This window comes from Pocillopora damicornis, chromosome 14 (genome assembly GCF_964200805.1).
Source record: "Pocillopora damicornis chromosome 14, jaPocDami1.2, whole genome shotgun sequence".
In the NCBI taxonomy this organism is placed as follows: Eukaryota; Metazoa; Cnidaria; class Anthozoa; order Scleractinia; family Pocilloporidae; genus Pocillopora; species Pocillopora damicornis.
This window is the reverse complement of record NC_142683.1, coordinates 18,238,571-18,257,611: the sequence shown is the minus strand read 5'-3', so window position 1 is coordinate 18,257,611 and position 19,041 is coordinate 18,238,571. Positions and strand designations below refer to the sequence as shown.

At 33.3% G+C, this 19,041-nt stretch overlaps 1 protein-coding gene and 1 non-coding gene across 2 annotated transcripts in view; one reads left to right on the top strand and one right to left on the bottom strand.

Annotated features, from left to right (window-relative positions):
• The window catches only part of LOC113673894 (kalirin), a gene marked incomplete in the record, with an annotated part of 88,798 nt that overhangs the window by 7,878 nt on the left and 61,879 nt on the right, over positions 1–19,041 (top strand). Inside the window, 3 exon segments of the mRNA XM_089194705.1 lie at positions 7,111–7,224; positions 8,408–8,803; positions 12,741–12,863. Of these exon segments, the coding sequence (XP_089050831.1) occupies positions 7,111–7,224; positions 8,408–8,803; positions 12,741–12,863 (633 nt within the window).
• Trnat-ggu (transfer RNA threonine (anticodon GGU)) lies at positions 3,635–3,708 on the bottom strand. Its single transcript has one exon. It is a non-coding gene; the product is annotated as a tRNA-Thr (tRNA).

Here is a 19,041-nt window from a genome sequence, read left to right as displayed (position 1 = left end):
AAATAAACAAATATGTGCAACTGTATGAAAAGTTCAAACCGCTTCAACAGCAAGAATTTATCTACCAAGGTGATAATGTGGGAAAGCCTATATGTTAAGTTATGATGTGTGGTTGGTACAACATTTAAAGGTTTCTATTTTTTACCTTAAAGGTTAGTATGATTTGCTCCATGTGAAAATGCATTCACCTGCATGGTTTTGTATATGGCTTTTTTGTCTCTGTTATTTTCCTGTATACAACATATTTGCTACAAATGGCAAAGTTATAAGTCAAGAGAACAAGTGACACTTCATTGTTTGTATGTTTGCCATTGTTTGTTCTTGATTGTGGATTGGGTGAATAGAACAATTTTGGTGGCCAACTTCTGTTTTGGTTTTAGAAGGGCAAAGCTCTTGAGGGGCAATTAGAATTGATTGAAGCCACATTGAAATTGAAATTTGTTGATACAATTCCACAGATTATATATGTTTCTTTTATGCAGAGTATTTTGATTAAATCCTGTGAAGGCTAGTTTTCTATTTCAGTTTGCTGTTTATGTTTGTAGATGTGATGTTTTATTATACATGCTGTATATCTTTTTACCATGCACAGATATTACATAATGACTTACATGTATGAACAGTAATTCATGTGTATAAACCATTTTAGTCTTTTTTTATTTGTAGATTAGTTAAGATAGCAATTCTTTTTATTGTGTCCTATAGCTGTTTCTATAGAGTACATCATATCCATCACCAGTGAATCAAATTTGTAACCATGGTTTTTCAGTTGCTTTGTGCTAAATACTATTTTAGTTTTTAAAAACATGTTTTTTGTCTCTTTCTCTCTAAACTCTTCTGAAAAATTGCTGTGTGAGAAATAACTGTTGTGTTCAAAGGACAAAATCTTACTAGCAAACTAAGCTTGCACAGCGATCTCACTTGAGAACATGTAACTGCAGAAAGTTGAATATATTTGTTTTAAGTCATGATGATGGTATCTTGTTTTCGTATCATTTTGTGACCTTCATTTTTCTAGTAAAATGTAGCATATATTTTTTTGGATTTAAATTTCCTTTTTTTAAATTCTGATCTATGTATGTAAATATATATTTTTTTATCATCAAGTGTTCTTGATAGGGCAAATGTCAAGTATCTATATTTCACTGAAATCTTTGAAATTCCTATCTGTCTGTCATGGCTTCTTCTATTTAAATAGTTATTTTTTCCTATCGTCTGCTGAATTCAAGGCCAGAACAAGAGTACTTCTTTAAGGCTTAGTCTAGACTTACCATATTGTTTTTGATATTTGCCTGTCTAATGTGAAGTGGCAATGGAATGGTTTCAGAATCTGCGTAAAAAATGACCTCTTTAGTAGCTGCTTCCAACCCACAGCACATTCGCTGCTGGTTATATACATGTAAATGCTGTACTTTATTATTCCTGTGGAAAAACACATGCCGAGCTGGCATTGGTTATGATTCATTAATTTTGGTTCCCCGAGGTTACTAGATAATGACCTTTCTTAATGTAAAGTTTTCCATTATGATGAAAACAAAGACAAATCAACTTAAATTCGGTTTATGCAAATGGATTTAAAGGCAGGAAGTCACATTTAATGAATCAGATGGCAGTCAAAAACCATTTATGGGGAGTTTGATTTGATGATCGCCTTTTGATGTGGAACTATTGATTTATCAACCCTACTACTGTTGCTGACCACTTTATTTCTGGGGCAAATTGGGCAGAAATTTATTCACTGTCAAGTTATTTATCGTTTGGTACACATAAACACATATGTTTGGAGTCTTCAAGGCACCTAAGATTTTATAATGTGTTCTTCAGGTTAGTGGAGCATGACTCATCTACAAATAGTAAACAGAGAGATATTTTATCACTCTTTCTGTATACTCTCGTTTTCTGACTTATCAATCGAAAGTTACTATTCACTTTGTGTTACTCAGAGTTTCGTTTTACTTAAATTATTCAAATTCAAATGAACTTTTTCCATTTGCAGTATGTTTAAGCCATGTCCCTTTGTTTATAAATATTTTTCCTAGTCCTTTGTTGATGGTGATGAAATGTTGTGTATTTTCAAACTGTGTTTGCCTGTCCTGTTGCCATAAGATTTCATTATGACAGTCATTTGGCATTTTAGAATGACATACAAGGTTTGCACTCGATGGAGTGTTCTGTTGTATTGTTGTGTTATAAATACAAGTTATTGAACAATCTATGTTTAACTTGCAACCGGTGTAAGTCATGACAGTTGCCCTAGGGCAACACAGTGTATTTTGATGACCTCCAAGACCTGTTTCATTTCCCTAAGATATTCCACACATTTAAATTTCAAACAGGCATTGCATTTTAATCAAAGGTTCATGTTATGTTCAATTTTGTAATATTTTTTATCTCTAGGCTCATTCAGTAACATGGATTTTTCAATTTTAGGAACATTTGCAAACTCAGTGGCTTATGACTAATTTGTCTACTAAATTTCACTTTGAAAATTTTCTTTCGGTGAACGTTTGATCAGCACTCAGAATATCAATGCTTAAATACTCATTTTTTTGTGAGGCAAACATTTTATCCATGTCATACACTATTCTGTGAGTGTGAGTTTTTTTTGAAGTAAGTATTTTTTTAGCTATTCATTACAAAAATAAGTTATATCTTGATGGTTTCTTGGCTGTAAAGATCAGTAAAATTTCAATTATGATAATTACTGGTTCGTGGCACAATAGATATTTTCCACCAGCTGGTTTGTGACAACACTTTCCAATCTGACAATCTCTTTGATGTTCAAGCTTTTAAATGGGGTGATTTAAAATTTTTTCAAATGGTGATTTTTGCAAATTCTTCTGCTCAATACACAGATTAAAGTTTATTAGACCTGAGTGTTCATCTTTTTTGGTGCAGTGTATACCAGTATGTAGAAACTGTTTGAACACATGGTCTAATTAAATAAAATTTCACTCTGAAATAATTTTTTTCTGTCTAGTTACTCTTTACAGTTATGATATCTTGCATGTACAAAATTTATTCTTTGGTTGTTAGGCATCAAATTTTACATGTAATAAGAATTTATTATGAAGTATAGTACAGTCCCTAATAAATCCAGATAAGATATTTTTGGTATCACCTCCCTAAAGGTACAATTTTTGTTATCTTAAGGGCAAAGTTACCTTTTTAAGTAAACATACTGACATGATTTTTTTGATGATTTGATTGAGTTTGAATTTGTTGGTTTGTCACACATACATGTGAATTATGTCCAGAAATGACAACGGAAATCTCACAAGTGACAATCAGCTCCTAACTAGAGTCTGCGAGGCAGGGGTTCAGCATCTGTCAAACCCTGAGTCTTTAAGGCTTCTTTTCTGCAGTTGCTAAAAACCTGTAAGGATCATTTCTTGCTTGTTTAATTGCATTTGTTATAAATGTATTGCCAAGGTGTACATTTGAGTGTTAAGGCTGTAAGGATTTTTTTTTTTTTTAAGTCCCAAAATATATTTTACTGACCTGAAGGCAATGTAGCTTTGTCGAGTTATATGTACTTTGTTGTGTCAAGTTATATGTACTTTTTAAGCAAATGAAGATCATCACAGTATATACTCAACTTAAGCAGTTGAGAAATAAGGCCTGAAAAAAATTCAGGCCTGAACGGGAATCGAACCCATGACCTCTGCGATACCGGCGCAGCGCTCTAACCAACTGAGCTATCAAGCCAACTGGGAGCTGGTCAATTGTGAGTTCGTTATATACCCGTAGATGGAGAAGGTGTGATAAGAATTCATGAAAGTCATATATTTGTACTGCGGAAAATACATTTTAAGCAAATGAAGATCATCGCAGTATATACTCAACTTAAGCAGTAAGTATATGTACTTTGCTGTACCAACTGCCTGGACAAGATCGGGCACTAAGCTTTTGCCAAACTCAGTTTATTATAAGTGATGTGCACTACTTTATTTCCAGGTTGAAATTGTAATAATTTAAAAGGCAGTTATATTTTTAAAGAATTTCCTTGTTGTTTTTTTTTTGGTATTGTTTGGTGGAACCTATATTACAGTTTTTGTGATGGATATCTTCTTTTGACCCTTTGACTCCTAGGACTGACTAGCATGTAATTTCTCCTTACATCACTGCCCTGGAATCAAAAATTAAGGTTCTGAGAATAAAGGAAATGATCACTGACTAGCTTGTGATTGTCAAATTCTCCTTGTCAGCACCTTAAAGACTGTATGGAGGGCAGTATGGAGAATGTGGCCCTCATATTGTTTACCACTCTACTGTATGTTGTTGACTGTAGCAATTTAGTTGAAATGCAGTAGGGGCCTAAGATCTTATCAGTTTAGGGTAAATGATGGCTAGAGTTTAATTCCTGTTCAGATTAATTATTCTTCTTAAGTCTAAATTAGATGACTGGGAAGAAATTTAAACTCTGTAATTACTTGGAACATCCAGTTGTTCATTAAAATTGAACTCTTTTGAATGAATCATTATCACAGGAGTTGATTTCTTGTCATATACTTCCAATTGAAAGTCACACTCTTTTTCCTAGAGAGTTTGAAGTATTATGCACAGATAGATTTGGGTGAAATGTAGGTATCTTTAAAAAGGACTCCTTTTGGAGAGCTTAAGTTGTAGGTTTTTTTTAAAAAGTATGTTCTCAAAATAGTGTGCAGTTGATTACATGAAGCACCTGCTCAAATGTGTAGAAATCAATTTTCTACCAATTCTTTCCACAGTTCCATTTCCATGGTTGCCATTCTCTTAATTTGAGCTTTCCAAAGGCTCACTGAAAGTAGAAAGCAAAAATATAAAAAAACTTGTTTTTCTTCCATAAGGATAAGGTTAATTTTTAAAAAGTGTTTTCAGACTTTCCCAGCATGTGTCTCAACATTTTGGTTATTGTTGTGACCCACCAGCCACTAAATATTGGAAACAATTGATTGCACAGCAGGGTTTTTGCTGGCTGTTCACAATTTATAAAATAATCAATCAGGCTAGATTTCCCCAATTTCTCTTTTTAGCCTTCTTTGCATATTATCAAAATTAACCTTTGCAGGTGATGTTTGTTAAATGAAAAATGATTTGCACCAGAGATTATGTGTTCCTTTGATTTTAGTGATGACTTTCTCAAGGCATGTGATGATGTTTGATGTGTATCATATGATCTCTCTTGGATTAATGTTGGTGTATCCTCCAGCTAGGCTTTATACATCATGTATCCTCTCATATTTTTCTCAGCATTGTAAGAAATATGGTATTGTGCAGACTTTTATTTATTTTTTGTGGGGTGATTTTTTATTTTCGATGGTTTGTGCGTAATGTTGTGTGTCATGTCTTGTTGCTTTAAATTGAACATTGATGTTAAAACTTAGCTTTAATCTTTAATCTCCTTAAAGTGGGATATCTTTGGCATGAAAAGGAGTTATTTTTTAAGTGGGTGTAGTCATAATCTCCACATTGTGGAGATAATACGTGATGTATTTTGTATGTGCTATTGGCATTTGACTACAAGTTCTGAATACTACAATAGGTACAAAGATTGAGGTTTTTCTATCTGGTGAAGAATTTTGAATGTTGGTTTCAGCATAGTGATGATGACAAGTTACTTATAGTAACTGTTGGTTGTACATATTTCATTGCATAATAGTAAAATACTTGCTATTTGATTTTTGGTGTCACTACACCACAGATCAAGTTCATTTTATGTTTAATTTTCTTTCAACTCTATGCTAAATTTAAGTTTTATATTTCTGTGTTATAAATTCACTTTTATGCATTACCACTCGTAAATCAAGGTAAATGTATGATGAAAATTGAACAATAGCTGATACTTACCACTAAAATTTCTTTTTATAGTAACTCATGTTGATATGTGAAATTTTCATATATCTAAAATCTTCATGTTGATATGTTCTGTAAACTAAGGTTTATATATAGATGCTGTTAGTTGGAACATATTTGCTCTTGAACTAATTAGCAATTGGTTCATGCTTTAGTGTGCACTATCGAGTTATGGAGCACGTGGGAAGTTTGGAGAGCATGAAAGAAGCATAAGAGCTGCCCGAGGTAATAGCTGAGGGCAACTCTAGCTTCTTGAGTGCTTTCCAAACTTCCCATGTGCTCCATAACTTGATAGTGCACAGCTAAAAGCATGAACCAATTGTTTTATAACATAGCTAGTCGGACAGGGAAGCAAATTGTGATGGCGCTGATGCCAAGTCTCCTTTTCCATTGTTTTTCTCTTTTTGTGCCTCATTTAAGAACTCCAGCCTAAGGGAAAAGGTTGGAAAATTGTCTTCATTTTGGGACTGGTGGGTTGAGTCCCTGTTTGTATCCATTATTGTTCCAAAATATATTATTTTTCCCTGTGCTAACAATGGCTGCTTGTGTGAAAAAAAAATTTCTGGCGAAGCGATTTGCTCACACAATCATCGGGATTTTGAGCATGCTTACATATACTGAATTTGGTTGCATGGCTCTGCTAGTTATGTAATAATACTTATTATAACTGATATAAAAAGACTTCTGGTGGGTTAGATGTGCACCTGTTATTTACAAGGGCAGAACAAAGTCCAGTTGAAAAAAAAAATTTCATTTTTCACTTATCCTTCCTTTTTCCCTTTCTTCCTTCTCTCCTTTATATTTACACTGGTCATGTTGATTTGTTTTTTTTTCCTAGACATTAACTTGTGCACCTTGTAAACAATTCACATTAACGTTTTTACCTCAAGCTGAAATTGAAATGAATTATCTATTGATGACTTTTACATGTTATTATTTTATCTCTCAGTTGTAGGGTGCACTATGATTGGTCAGTGAAATATGGCTGACCAATCAAAGTGCACATTGTTATACTGCTAAATTAAAATGTTTGTTTGTATTGAAATCTCCCCCTCTATTTGAACCAAGAGATATAATATTTATCTTACTATCCCTGTTTTCTCGGCCTACACTGTAAGTTACGGAACCTCAGCCCATAACTTACCATGAAGACCTTGAAATCAGTTTTTAAGAGGTATTACAGCATACCTTTAATTTTGAATTGTTTCATTGTAGTAATTAATTACTGAGACGATGATCACACGGTAATTTGAAAAATGTGATAATTCATTTCAGACTGCCCTCACATCTCTGGATGGTCTCGCAAAATTTATCGACATTGATCAGCTAACTTTAGATCTGGGAGGTACCTTTAAGTATGATCATTCCAAGTGGATCAACATGCGAATGGTGAGTTACAAACTTTACCAAAGGCTTAGAATCTCACCAACCAACTGGCCAATCTCTACCTTAGATGCAGATGCGTGTTATCGGTTAATAGTTCTTTTGATGTTGCGTGTCTTTATTGTGGGCATCTATGTGGTTTGTAAATTTCTAGAACTTAAAAAATATTATTGGTGTATTTCTTGAAAGGAATTCCCAATTTTCAGTAGATATTCTCTCCTCTCTCAACACTGGTTGGCTTGGTATATTCATGGTATTGAAAAATGTACATCATTACAGAGGTTTCCAATGAATATCACAAGCGATGAAAAGTTTCAAGTACATTGCAGATCATATTATCCTATGAATGTTTTGATTTTCTCCTCAGAGTTAATGAGATGTTATATTATTGTTATTGTCAATTCCTATATGAGATATGACTGAAATTAGCAAAAACAGTTGCAATAATTTAAGTGGTTTTTGGGTGATCAAATTGAATGTCTTTTTATGAAGAAGTCCAATGTTCCTCCTGATTTAGACAAGTATCCAATTTTGCAGTCCTCTTTTATATTTTCGTGTGTGAATTTGCATTTTATATATGAGAAAAAGCAAATTGACTGAATTTCTGATGTAATACTGATAAATAAGGGAGATAGCTTGATATCAGGCCTGAGATCAATACCACCTGTTGACACACAGCTGAAAGTTACAATATCCTGTTTTATTCTTCTGACAACTCACAACTAAACTGCAGTTAGTGTTATGTTGGCAGAGGTTACTTTGAATTTCGTTGGTTTTTAAGATAAATTCTTTCATATTTTATAAAGAGAAAATTGGATTGTTTTATCTCCCTGAAACACTGATTTGTATTCTGTAGACTCACTTGAATTTAATTAAACAGATAAGATTAATTGATTGGATAATGGGCTTTGGCTTATAACAAGATATTCCGTAGTAACAGGTGAAGGAGACCTATGGACAGGCATTGGGAAAATAACACTAGGTCTTATCTTCCCAAAATCAAATCAGTTCTACCAACAAATATGATTAAAACATGATGGTACGTAGTGACAAAAATTATGCTGTCAAAACCATTTTCAGTACATGTTTATTGAGGTTATAAAGAAATAAAATCATGCCGCATGAGCTTGGCTGTTGTTTGATGAAGAGTTTTGACGATATGTTTAAGGTATCGCTTTTTCTCTTTCAGGCACTGGAAAAATTTCTGTATGAGGCCTCATCGTTATTAGCCAAGTTAGAAGAAATTCAAGATGGCTTAGACAAGGAAGATTTTTCTGATACTCTTGAGGGTCTCAAAGATCAAATTAAGCACAATCAACATGTGAAAAAATGGATTATCAAAGCACCTGTGGAATTATTACAAGAGGAGGGGGAAAAAATTCGCAATACTATAAAAAATCCAAGCTATGAAGATTCTGAAGATACTTTAACGGATGATGATGTGAAGAAAGCAGAGCTACAGATACAGGAATTAGTGGAAGGCTTGCATACCAAGAGGCAAAAGTTGAGGGAATTATGGAACTTGCGGAAGATGAGACTGGATCAGTGTTTCCAGTACCGTGTTTTCCAACAAGATGCTGAGAAGGTAAAGACATTTTTTGACAGATTGTATTTGAAAATCTGTATAAAATATAATTTGTTCCTTATCCTTGAATTCCTCATTTGCTGAAAATGCATCTCTTGTTTGCATCATTTTTTTTCTCAAGCGATTGCAACCCACTTCTTATTTCCATTAAGGTATTCCTTTGTTCTTCATGATATGGGTATACTTCCCTATTAAAATTCAGCAGTATGCAAATTGAAAGCATGACTTGGGGTTAAATTTCCTTCTCTTGTGTACATGTTTAAGGGCTATCAATCCTCACAGAAATATTATGATTCAGTTCATTTGTTCTAGTTGAAATTTTATTAAGTTATGTGGAAAGACCATCAACTGAAATAGACCAAGTGATTTCAAAACTTCAGCTGACATTTCTTGTTAATGATGTATATCAGCAGTATCAAAACAAGCCAGAATCATCAGAGCACATTTTTATTTTGGTATTTTGACAGAAGAAAATTACGAGGATTAGGCTATGGAATACACTAGAAGGAATTGTTTTGTATGTTATTGTTTGTATTGACTTCTATTAACAACAATGTAGTCACTGGTCTCACAGATTTTCAGTTTCAAATAATATGTTTATTTAGAGACATTGAGTGAGTCAGACTTTTAAAAGTGGAAAAATGTACAGTTCAATATGCCTGGACTTGCAATACAATGTTTACTGCCTTACTGCCCTTCCCGGGCACAGCTCCTCATTACACCTTTACAGCCACTTAGAAAAAAAGTTACAGAAACCCTACCATTTTTTCAACAGCATGACGTTATCACTATCACAACATAACTACACCATCCCTTATGCTTTTCATGGCCAATTTATAAACAGTACACTGTGGCTTCTGAGTAAGAAATTTTTAAATAAGAAAAGTACTCTATTTGTGCCTTAACATCTTTGAAAAGAGCATGTGGTTCTCAGGAGGTGTGCTGTCAAAACCATAGCTTAAACTTCAAATGAAGTGTACTGCTTTGATATAAAGTAGAGTTTCTCTGTGCAATGACTCCTGATTAAAGAAATTTGCTGCTGACGTAATACTTAATTACTAGACAGTTGAGTGGGACAATTAGGAAGCCTGACATTTAATTTGCAAGGTAGCTTCAGTAATTTTTTTGTGTCGATGCATGCAAATGGATTGTGTTTCTCTCTTCATCAAAGGCTTCTTGACACAGGTTTAGTTTTGTACCATTGCATGTAATTGCACAGTCATGTTCTCTAAAGATTCTGATCGTAGAAAATGGCTTTTAATCTTGGAGATTGCCTGGGGCTTAATTTATTGTGTATAGATACCTTGTGATAAGGCTTTTCTTTTGTTGTTGTTGTCTCTGGTCTGCTACAGCTTGTGAAAACTGTATGGTAGATAATATAAATTTCAAACACCAAAACAACAGGCTTGTTGTGATAAGTGGTTAATTTAGAGAATAAAGGAAAGAATTCTTTTATTCTATAAATTCATTTTTGCAGCCATCATTGAGAAAAGTTTTCCTTAAAAATTTGATGTTATTCAGTATTTTAAAATACATGAAAAAATTGTACTTATTTTCTATAGAGGAAACTTTTTAGCATGAGAGTGTATGCAGCTAGGTGCACTATTTTTTTTCCTTTTTATCATTGTACTTGTTCAAAAAATTCTGCCTAGACTTAGTAACTTTAGAAAATTATTTGCCCAAAGATAATTTGATAGATACAAACTCTTCTTTGATGTCATAAATTTAAATACTTTTGATAAGAACATCAAAATAAAATCTTAACACTTAAATGGCTCTCAGAAAATGTAGTAAAGTGGCATTTTGAGGTTTTTACCGATGTTTAAAAACCCTCCTTGGTTAATTAAGTGAATCCTGTGGTTTATTTGCTTTTAGCTTGGTTCTATTTCTTAGCAGGGGATATGGTGAGTTGTCATAGTAAGGCTTAAAACAGATGCCGTTGAACCTTTGTTTTTCTTGTATAGGCCTATCAGAGCTTCATGATCTTGCTTTTATTCTGTAAATCCTTTAATCCCAATAATGGCATTTTCATGTGATAAAACTGTGGTGTTTTTGTGTTCTTTGTGTAGCTCTGGTATGGTTAATGTGAGACTATGCAGTTTTAACACTGATCAACCCTTTTTAGCTGGATTTTTTATTTATTTTTGTTTGTCATGCAAAAATGTCATGTTTGGAGTTTTTCTAATTAAAATGGAGGATGATAGATTGTGGTTTAGTTACTGATGTTGTCATTGTCTTTTATTTTTGATTCCTGTGGGTCCAGCTTGATTGATAAGGAGATTGCTTCTTTGAAATTGAGAAAATCTGTTTTGGTTTTTCAATGACAATGATTTTAATTTGTGCTTTGTGAGCTCAATTGCGACATTACCTGCAGCCTCAGTGGTTTCAATACCAAGTGTAATTTCCTTTTTCTCCACAAACCCCAGGACATTATTATCTGATCTGTCAGGATCTTCTTTCTATCCTTTGAGAATGCCGTTTATTAAACTCAATCAGCACAGAGAGATTGTCAACAAAGTACAGAAATTTGCAATTTTTCAAAAACAGACAGAGCTCATTAAAAATTTATTGGTCGTAGTCTGCGATCAGACAGCTAGTCTGCAAGGCAGAACAACACAGATTATTTATGGTGATTTTATTGTGAAGAGGTTTAGGAAGCCAGAAGATTGTCGCTTTAACCATAGAAGTGCACAATATTTACGTACCAGTTGGTCAGTAAGCAGTAAAACCTTCTGTATTCTTGTCAACTTATATTTAATAATCCTTACACGAAAGGTTAAACACAAGGATATCAGAGGGTGGGTAGTGTTAAACCAGAATTGAGCCCTGTAACAAGATCTTTGCTCATAAGAGATAAACTTGAATGTGCAAACCTAGCAGGTGTTTGAAGTATTGCATGTGAGGAACAAAAACCCTTGAAAATTTGTAAAATGTTTGCAAAAATTTTGCAGTTTAATTTCATGCTCTGCATGAGCCATACTTTGAGGTTGGGTGATTGTTGCTGGTGCTAAATATTTTTTTTTAAAAGAATACTCTGCCTTCAAACCAAGCTCTCTTTTATTTTACAAATCACAGCTATTAAACTTGATGGCTCTGCAGTCGGGGGAGTTTCTGTTTACTAGGTTGAAGTGAATTGAAATTTTGTGCAAAGCCATGGTAACCTAACTATTACATCCTGTTTGCTTTGAAGCTCATGTGGATTTAGGATGTTGGCCAAAGGTTCAGGAACTCTTTATTTTAGAATATAATAAGTTAAATATTTTTCTTTTTATGATCACTACAATTTTTCTAAAAATATCCAACAATTGTAGTGATTAGAAGATCAAGAGGTTTGCAGTAAAATGTAGTAGAGGAACCAACTTCAAATTTAGTTTCTTGATGGGAAATTGGTCAGGTGTGATACAGAATTATGTCTACTGAAAAAAAAAAGAGAAGCTCTTTAAGGGCTAATTCTGCTTACTCAGTCGTTCATATAGAAATGTAAATTTTATGGCAAAATTTGACTTTTTATTGGTGCACAATTTGCCAACAGCTGCACTCATAATATTTTCAAACTGGTTAGCTCTCTGTTTGATCAGCGGTGTAATCCTTTCGAATATTTCTGACATTATTTGACAAGTAGATGAGGCCATTTCCTTCTGAAATTAAGTTTCTTAACTAGCCAGCTGATTTTTTTTTGTGTTCAGAATTTATAAGTTTACTGAGACATCAGTTTTTTCACTTTTTGTTGCTTTCTTCTGGTCTCGTGTGTGCAGAGCAAAATGGCTTTGCTTTCACAGACATAAGTGCAATATTTAAATATTATTACCATGAGGATTGGAAATTAGCTTGGTCAGGACTCATCAAGTATGATATTGAAACTGTCACAGTGAACAAATCATCCTGAGGCAAAATCCAATATTTCAGCGGTGGTTTTTTTGCCAATTTTGTTTTTCAGATGCTGGTATGGATAAGGGAGAATCATCAGGAGTTTTTACTGAATTATGCCGAAATTGGAAATGATACAACCTCTGCTGATGAACTTCAAGAAGAGCATCGAAATTTCCAAGGCAGTTGTATGGTAAGTCAAGTCTTAGGTTCTAAGCTGAGGAACAGTGATATTATCTCCAAGCAATTTAGTTGCATTTATGTTCAAAATAAGTCTGTAAGGATATTTGAATCTTGTATTTCAAGAGCTTGTCTGTTTGTAGTTGTTATTAGTGTTCAAACAATTTAGTTCCAAGAGACCTTTAAACGTATATCACTGCTTTTTGTGGTTTTAACTACCGGTGCTTCATGGCTCTTGAAATGTGAAAATTTCAAATCGGATATTCCTACACATGTATATAATTACATATAAATAATATAAGGAAATCTTTAATCACCTCTCTTGTAATCTTATTATGTTCTAGTTAAACATACATTCCATGGTCAGTTTTGTCTCTATACAGTATGTTGTTTTCCAAGTTGTCTCTTGTCCATAAATCATTATTCATTTGCAGTGAATGTCTGGTATGGCTTTTAAGTGCTTCACCCACTTTAAATGTTTCATTTTCCTTTTTTTGGAATAATAGTGTGATATTGTTTTTGCACTTGAGTGCAATTTTGTTATGCTTCTGATTCGAAATTTTCTGTGGTTATTTCCTGTTTTACTAAGATAGGCAAAGCGTTTTAACATAAACTTTCTTTGATTGGCTCAAACTGTGCCACGTCAATAAAAAATTATGCTATTTTGAGTTTGCATGATGGAGGCCTACACTCCCTTGATATAATATTTTAACCACACATAATTATATTCAAAGAAAATCTTCTAAGCTGTTTTTTAATCATTAAAATGCAATTGAATTGAAATTTAAATCAGTTACAAGAAGTTTGGCCAGTCTAAAGTTAAGTCTTGACTCAATTTATTGCCTGGATGTAGCTGTGCCTCGTGGAAGAGAAAAAAATTACTTTTTCAGACACAACATTTGCATAAGGAAAAGCAATATTGTCAAACTTGACACTCATATTTGTTGCTACTTTGATTAATTTAAGAACAAGAATGTAAATATTTAAAAGAAGCAGGCTTGTGTAGCTTTGTTTATAATTTATGCATAATTATTTAAAGGCTATGATGTATTATAATGTAATTTTTTCAGTTTTTTGCATGTTTTGGTTTCATTTCTGGTACCTGTTGGATCAGTCTCAGAAAATTATCCAGTGCTGCCAATATAATCTCTCAGTTGTGAGCATTTTAAGTGAAATTTTTATGTGAATTATTTACAAGATAACATCAGATGAAATCTATCTGATAAGCCAAGGTTTATGGTTGAAGGATTCTTTTTTTAAAGAGAGAAGATGCTAAATCCAATATCATTTCAAGGTATCAGTACTTGATATTTACAAGTGTGGTTTAGAATTACACTGCTTGGCCTGTAAATTGTAGAAAGTTGAAGTTGAACTTAAAATTAGCTAAAGCCAAATCTGAGGTAAACACCACACCTGCAAAGATCTTATTTCAGCAAGATAAAAAATTTACTCAAAAGTCCTAATTATAAAATTGTTTTTATGATAGTTTTCCTCAAGGTTTTCATGATAACTTTGACCCCAGTAGTTGGATACTTAACAAAAGTTGAAACTGGAACAATTTAAACTTTTCACTCTGGTGTACAATTAAGCTTTCTCCAACTATTTTCTTTGTTATTGTCACGAATGAAAACAAAGTATGAAATTAAAAAAATGTTACTTATGAGGAGGAGTCTTAAAGAGGAGGAGGACAGGTTTGTGCTCAAAAGCTGCCTCTTTCTTTCAAAATGTAGCAGTGTTGTTTAGACCACATAAATGAACACAGTTCTGTTTGTTGATTGATTCTTAGGATAATAAGGGTAATACATGACACTTCTAAATATGGTGCAGTAGAGCCATTTAGCCCTATCTCCCTCAACTCAATTCTGCCAGTTATTATTCTATACATGATATAATTCCACTGGGCTTGCTATGAGAATTCGTATCGCCTTTGTGATAATTTTGTTTGCATTCAGTACCTTCCTGCTTGAGTGTTTTTTCAAATGAAATGAGAATGTAAAATACACTGGATAGTTTAGTTGTTGAGTTTTTTTTCCAATTGTCCACTGAGTAATGATTGCTACATGCTGCAAGCATGTGGTTCTTGTACTCCAGCTCAGTGTTGTTGGTCTCAGCACAATTTTTAACAGGGTAGATGGGTAATGCCATCCAACAGGTAAAATGCCATCCAGTAGATGAGTGATTACAAAACATACTGCTGTTCTATCCACTGGATAGAGGTATATTCAGTGCTTGGCATTATCCAGCCTTTAACCTAACACAGCCCTAATTCCAAACCCTTGCATCTGGTAAGGCTCCTTCCGTTAATTAGTTTGCATTTATTCGGAAGAGAAGTTATTCTCACATTGTTTGATTCATAAAAATCAACTGTAATGATGCAAGTGGGGGAGGGGAGGGGGAGGGAGGAGAACCATATCCCTTTTGCTGTGAGAAGAGATCTCTTTATTTGTTTTTGTCACACCATAGTCACCCTCAGAGGTTTCAACAACTTTTTCCATAGAGGGATGTGGAAAGTGTTATAGGGATAGGCCTGAAAAAATGGCAGTTAGGCAAAACCAAGACACAAAAGCCAGTTCATAAGCTAAAAAGACATCAGTTAGAGATCTGATAAGCTGTGGTAGACCACTGATAACTGACTTCTATCATAGCCCTTGCATTCTGAAGTCCTTGCACCCTGAAACCCAGGTTTACTCACTTCCGCAACATTAATTTTTCAATAGTTTCCTGACCAGCACAGAAGAAAATTGTAAACTTTCTTAGGTTACTTCATAACTGTTTACTTTTTTATGCAAAGAATACTCTGCCAATGAAAGAAGTTTTAATTTTTTATTTCTAATTATTATGAAACAGTAAGAAAATTTAGGTTCTATTTTATTAGTTTTAATTGCTGTCCTTCTTTAATGATTGGAAGCAATTTTAAGCCATTTAGAAAAGTGTGAAGTGGAATTTGTTTTTTTAATTTACTTTCTGTAGCACAACCTGTACTTTTAAATATCAAGGGTTACTATGTGTGAAGAGTATTTTAATTTAATTTTATGGTGGCAGAGGTAAAAATAGACATTTTATATGTCTCCATCCTTGGAGACCCAACGGAAAATAGTTGGATGAGAAGAAATACAACAGCAGTTTCATTTCAATGTTACAGTTTAGTTCAATCCTTGCCAAAGTCAAACCAAAACCACTGTTAGTAGTAATTTCTGGCTACTTTATAATTTGACTTCGGGTCTCCAAGGGTAATATTTCTCTTGGGTGAAAAAACCACCCGAAAAAATAATTGAAGCAATAGATCAGAAAAGGAATAATTTTGAAGCTGTCAACAAATTGAATTAAATTGATAAGATGGAGAGCTTAAAATACATGAATCTACTACCATCCAAAAGAATGTTGAAAAATTTTTGCATGAGACCTTGAATAAACTGAGGCAAACAGTATTAGCATTGAAATTAAGGAAAATTTTGCCATTGTGTGGTCCATCATATTTCAGTGTAGTCAAATTCAGAGTGCATGGCAGTCTTTAAGTGCTGTTTTTAACTTTTTTAACCAACAAGCTGTCCTTTGATACTGTGTCTGATCTTATGAAGAGTTTGATGTTTTCAGTTTCTTAAGAGATGCAATAAAATATGACAGATCAATTTTAAAATCAATTTCTCATGATTCCTTTTTGACATTGATGATGCCTTTACTTCCTGTGTTCAGATGTTTTTTAATTACTTTTGCAATTTTATTCTGGCATATGATAACATTTGTTTGCTAGTAAAGCAAATTCTGTTTGAAGAAACAGAGTAAATAAAACATGTTCTAAGGTACATATGGCTGTACTTCTTGGTGAGTTTGCATGTCACATTACGTGCAAAAGGCTTATCCTATTAGGTCTAAAAAACACCTGTATCATGTTTCTTTTCAATGAAATCCCCAGAAATCCTCATTTTAATTTTAAATATGAAGCTTTGTGGCCTGTTTATCAAGGGATTCCTGACACTTCTGAGGATGTTAATTATTAAAGGAAATTCAGTGACTCATGAATGACAATACATGACTGTGATCTCTTATGATCCTTGGTTTGGCTCTTAATGTTAATTGCTATTGGCAACTTTGCTTAATCTTGATCTGATCTTGAATAATGACAATGCTGGGTGTAGTTTTACCTGCCTTCTTGTTGGGGGGTTTTTCATTTCAATCAAAAAATGTTTGTTCATGGGAGAACTTGAATATTTATCTGGCCTGAAGGAATTGGAAAGGAAGAAACAGGAATTAGCATTCACACATGGTAGGAATAGTTGACTAATAATTATATTTTAAGAACCAATTTTCAGGAATGAAATGCCTAGTATTTCACAAACCAGAATTACATAGAATTTTGTATTTTATTGCTGGGAAATCTGGAATTTTGTATCTTATTTGCTGGGAAATCTGTTATGATTTCTTAAACTTATACATGTGGCTAAATAATGTTTAAAAAATGTTTTTAAAGCTTTCAATGACACAAAATGACAATTTCAATGTTCTTATTTTTAAGTTCTAATTTTCTTTTGGAATGTGAATCTTTTCATGTGGAAGTTCTCAGCTATCTGACAGTGTTTCTGTGTTTGAATGCTTGTACACTACTTTGATTACATCTACTATTGCCAATAGATTTGAATTTCTCCAAAATATTCAAACATGTAAAGCATTTTAAAACAGCATGAGTTAATTGAAATTGAGTGTAATCTCTTTCTGATTTACTACAGATTTTAAAAGAGGTCTACATTTTATTCCAGGTGATATTCTTCTACATTTTTCTTATTTGAATACAGGTCTTCAACAGTGAAATACTTTTTGTAACAAGCATTACATCTGACAAATGTAGTAGATGTGTTGTGGATTAATTCATGCTAATTTATACAGAAATCTCTTAATACTAACCAGAAAGCTGCAGCTGGCTTGATGTATTAAATTTCTTTCTGTTGACTCAAGATTACAGTGTATATATTAAGTTGGAGGAAAAAGTTTTTTAGTAAACATGAAACTACATAGAGATCTTCACTCCGAAGACGATATGGAGGTAGAATGTGGTCTTTACATTACACCTTCTGCAATCCAAATGAACGCGAACTTAATTGGTGATACAGTGTAAACATGACACCAAAGTTTGGTTTTCAGGTTAATTGGCTGTCAAGGAATGAAAGGCTTAATTGATTATAATGGAACACTGTCATTACACGGACTGATCAAATGTTTCAAGCTTGAAATGAATTTTATTTTATTGCAAAAAGTAGACAGGCAGACTGGCTGCACGGTTTTGGTTGAGATAGCTATTTTACATGTTTGTGAAGAACATTATTATATTATGATGCCATTGGTAATTCTCCTTGTGAGGTAATGCTGTCTGTTTCTTTGGTTGTACCTATATTTGGGGTTACCCCTGTTGTTGATGAGTATGAAACATTGATGTTTGATATATTTAGTATTGAAGGGCAGATGCAAGTTCAGATTTTAATGTTGCATTGATGTCTTTTTCTGCTCATTCAGTAAAATATTTTTAGAAATATATTATTTTACTGTTTAGCCAGGCAAAGCTGTTTATTGTTTCCACTTTTTTATAAGGTTTTCTGTGAAAATTGATGCTCTCTCCTGTAGCTGCATTCTGTATTCTTACATTTACGGATATTGGGCTCAGTGTTAAGTTGTAGCTTTCATGTAAAATATGAATTGGGTATTCTTTCAGTTTGAATTTCATCATACAAAAAAAAACATATCAAGTCTAGCTCTCTCTCTCCCAATAATTTTTGCAGATTTCATCTTTACATTTGTTTACATTATCACCTGATCTCTTAAAATATTTCTTGGCATGTACAGAACACCTCTGGTTGTTTTGGTAGCTAAATACACATCATAAACGGTTTTGTTTTGAAACATATCACCAGCTTTTATATCATTATTTAAGTATTTCTGGGTTATGTGTTTTTGATTAAAACATGTAAGAAGTATTTCCACCTCATGTGTTTTAAAAATATAGCCAATCTGTAAGTTTTGGATCAAAATTTGATGTTGACTTTGTGAGACATGATTTCAAGAAGAGGCTGAAAGTTACAATTTATGATTTCAAAACCCAGAGATAATTTATCAGCATTGTACAGGAGTACTCAATAAACATGGAGAGCTATCAGGAAACAACAGAGACTGTGTCGGCAAGGGTGCAAATAAATCACTGTGTA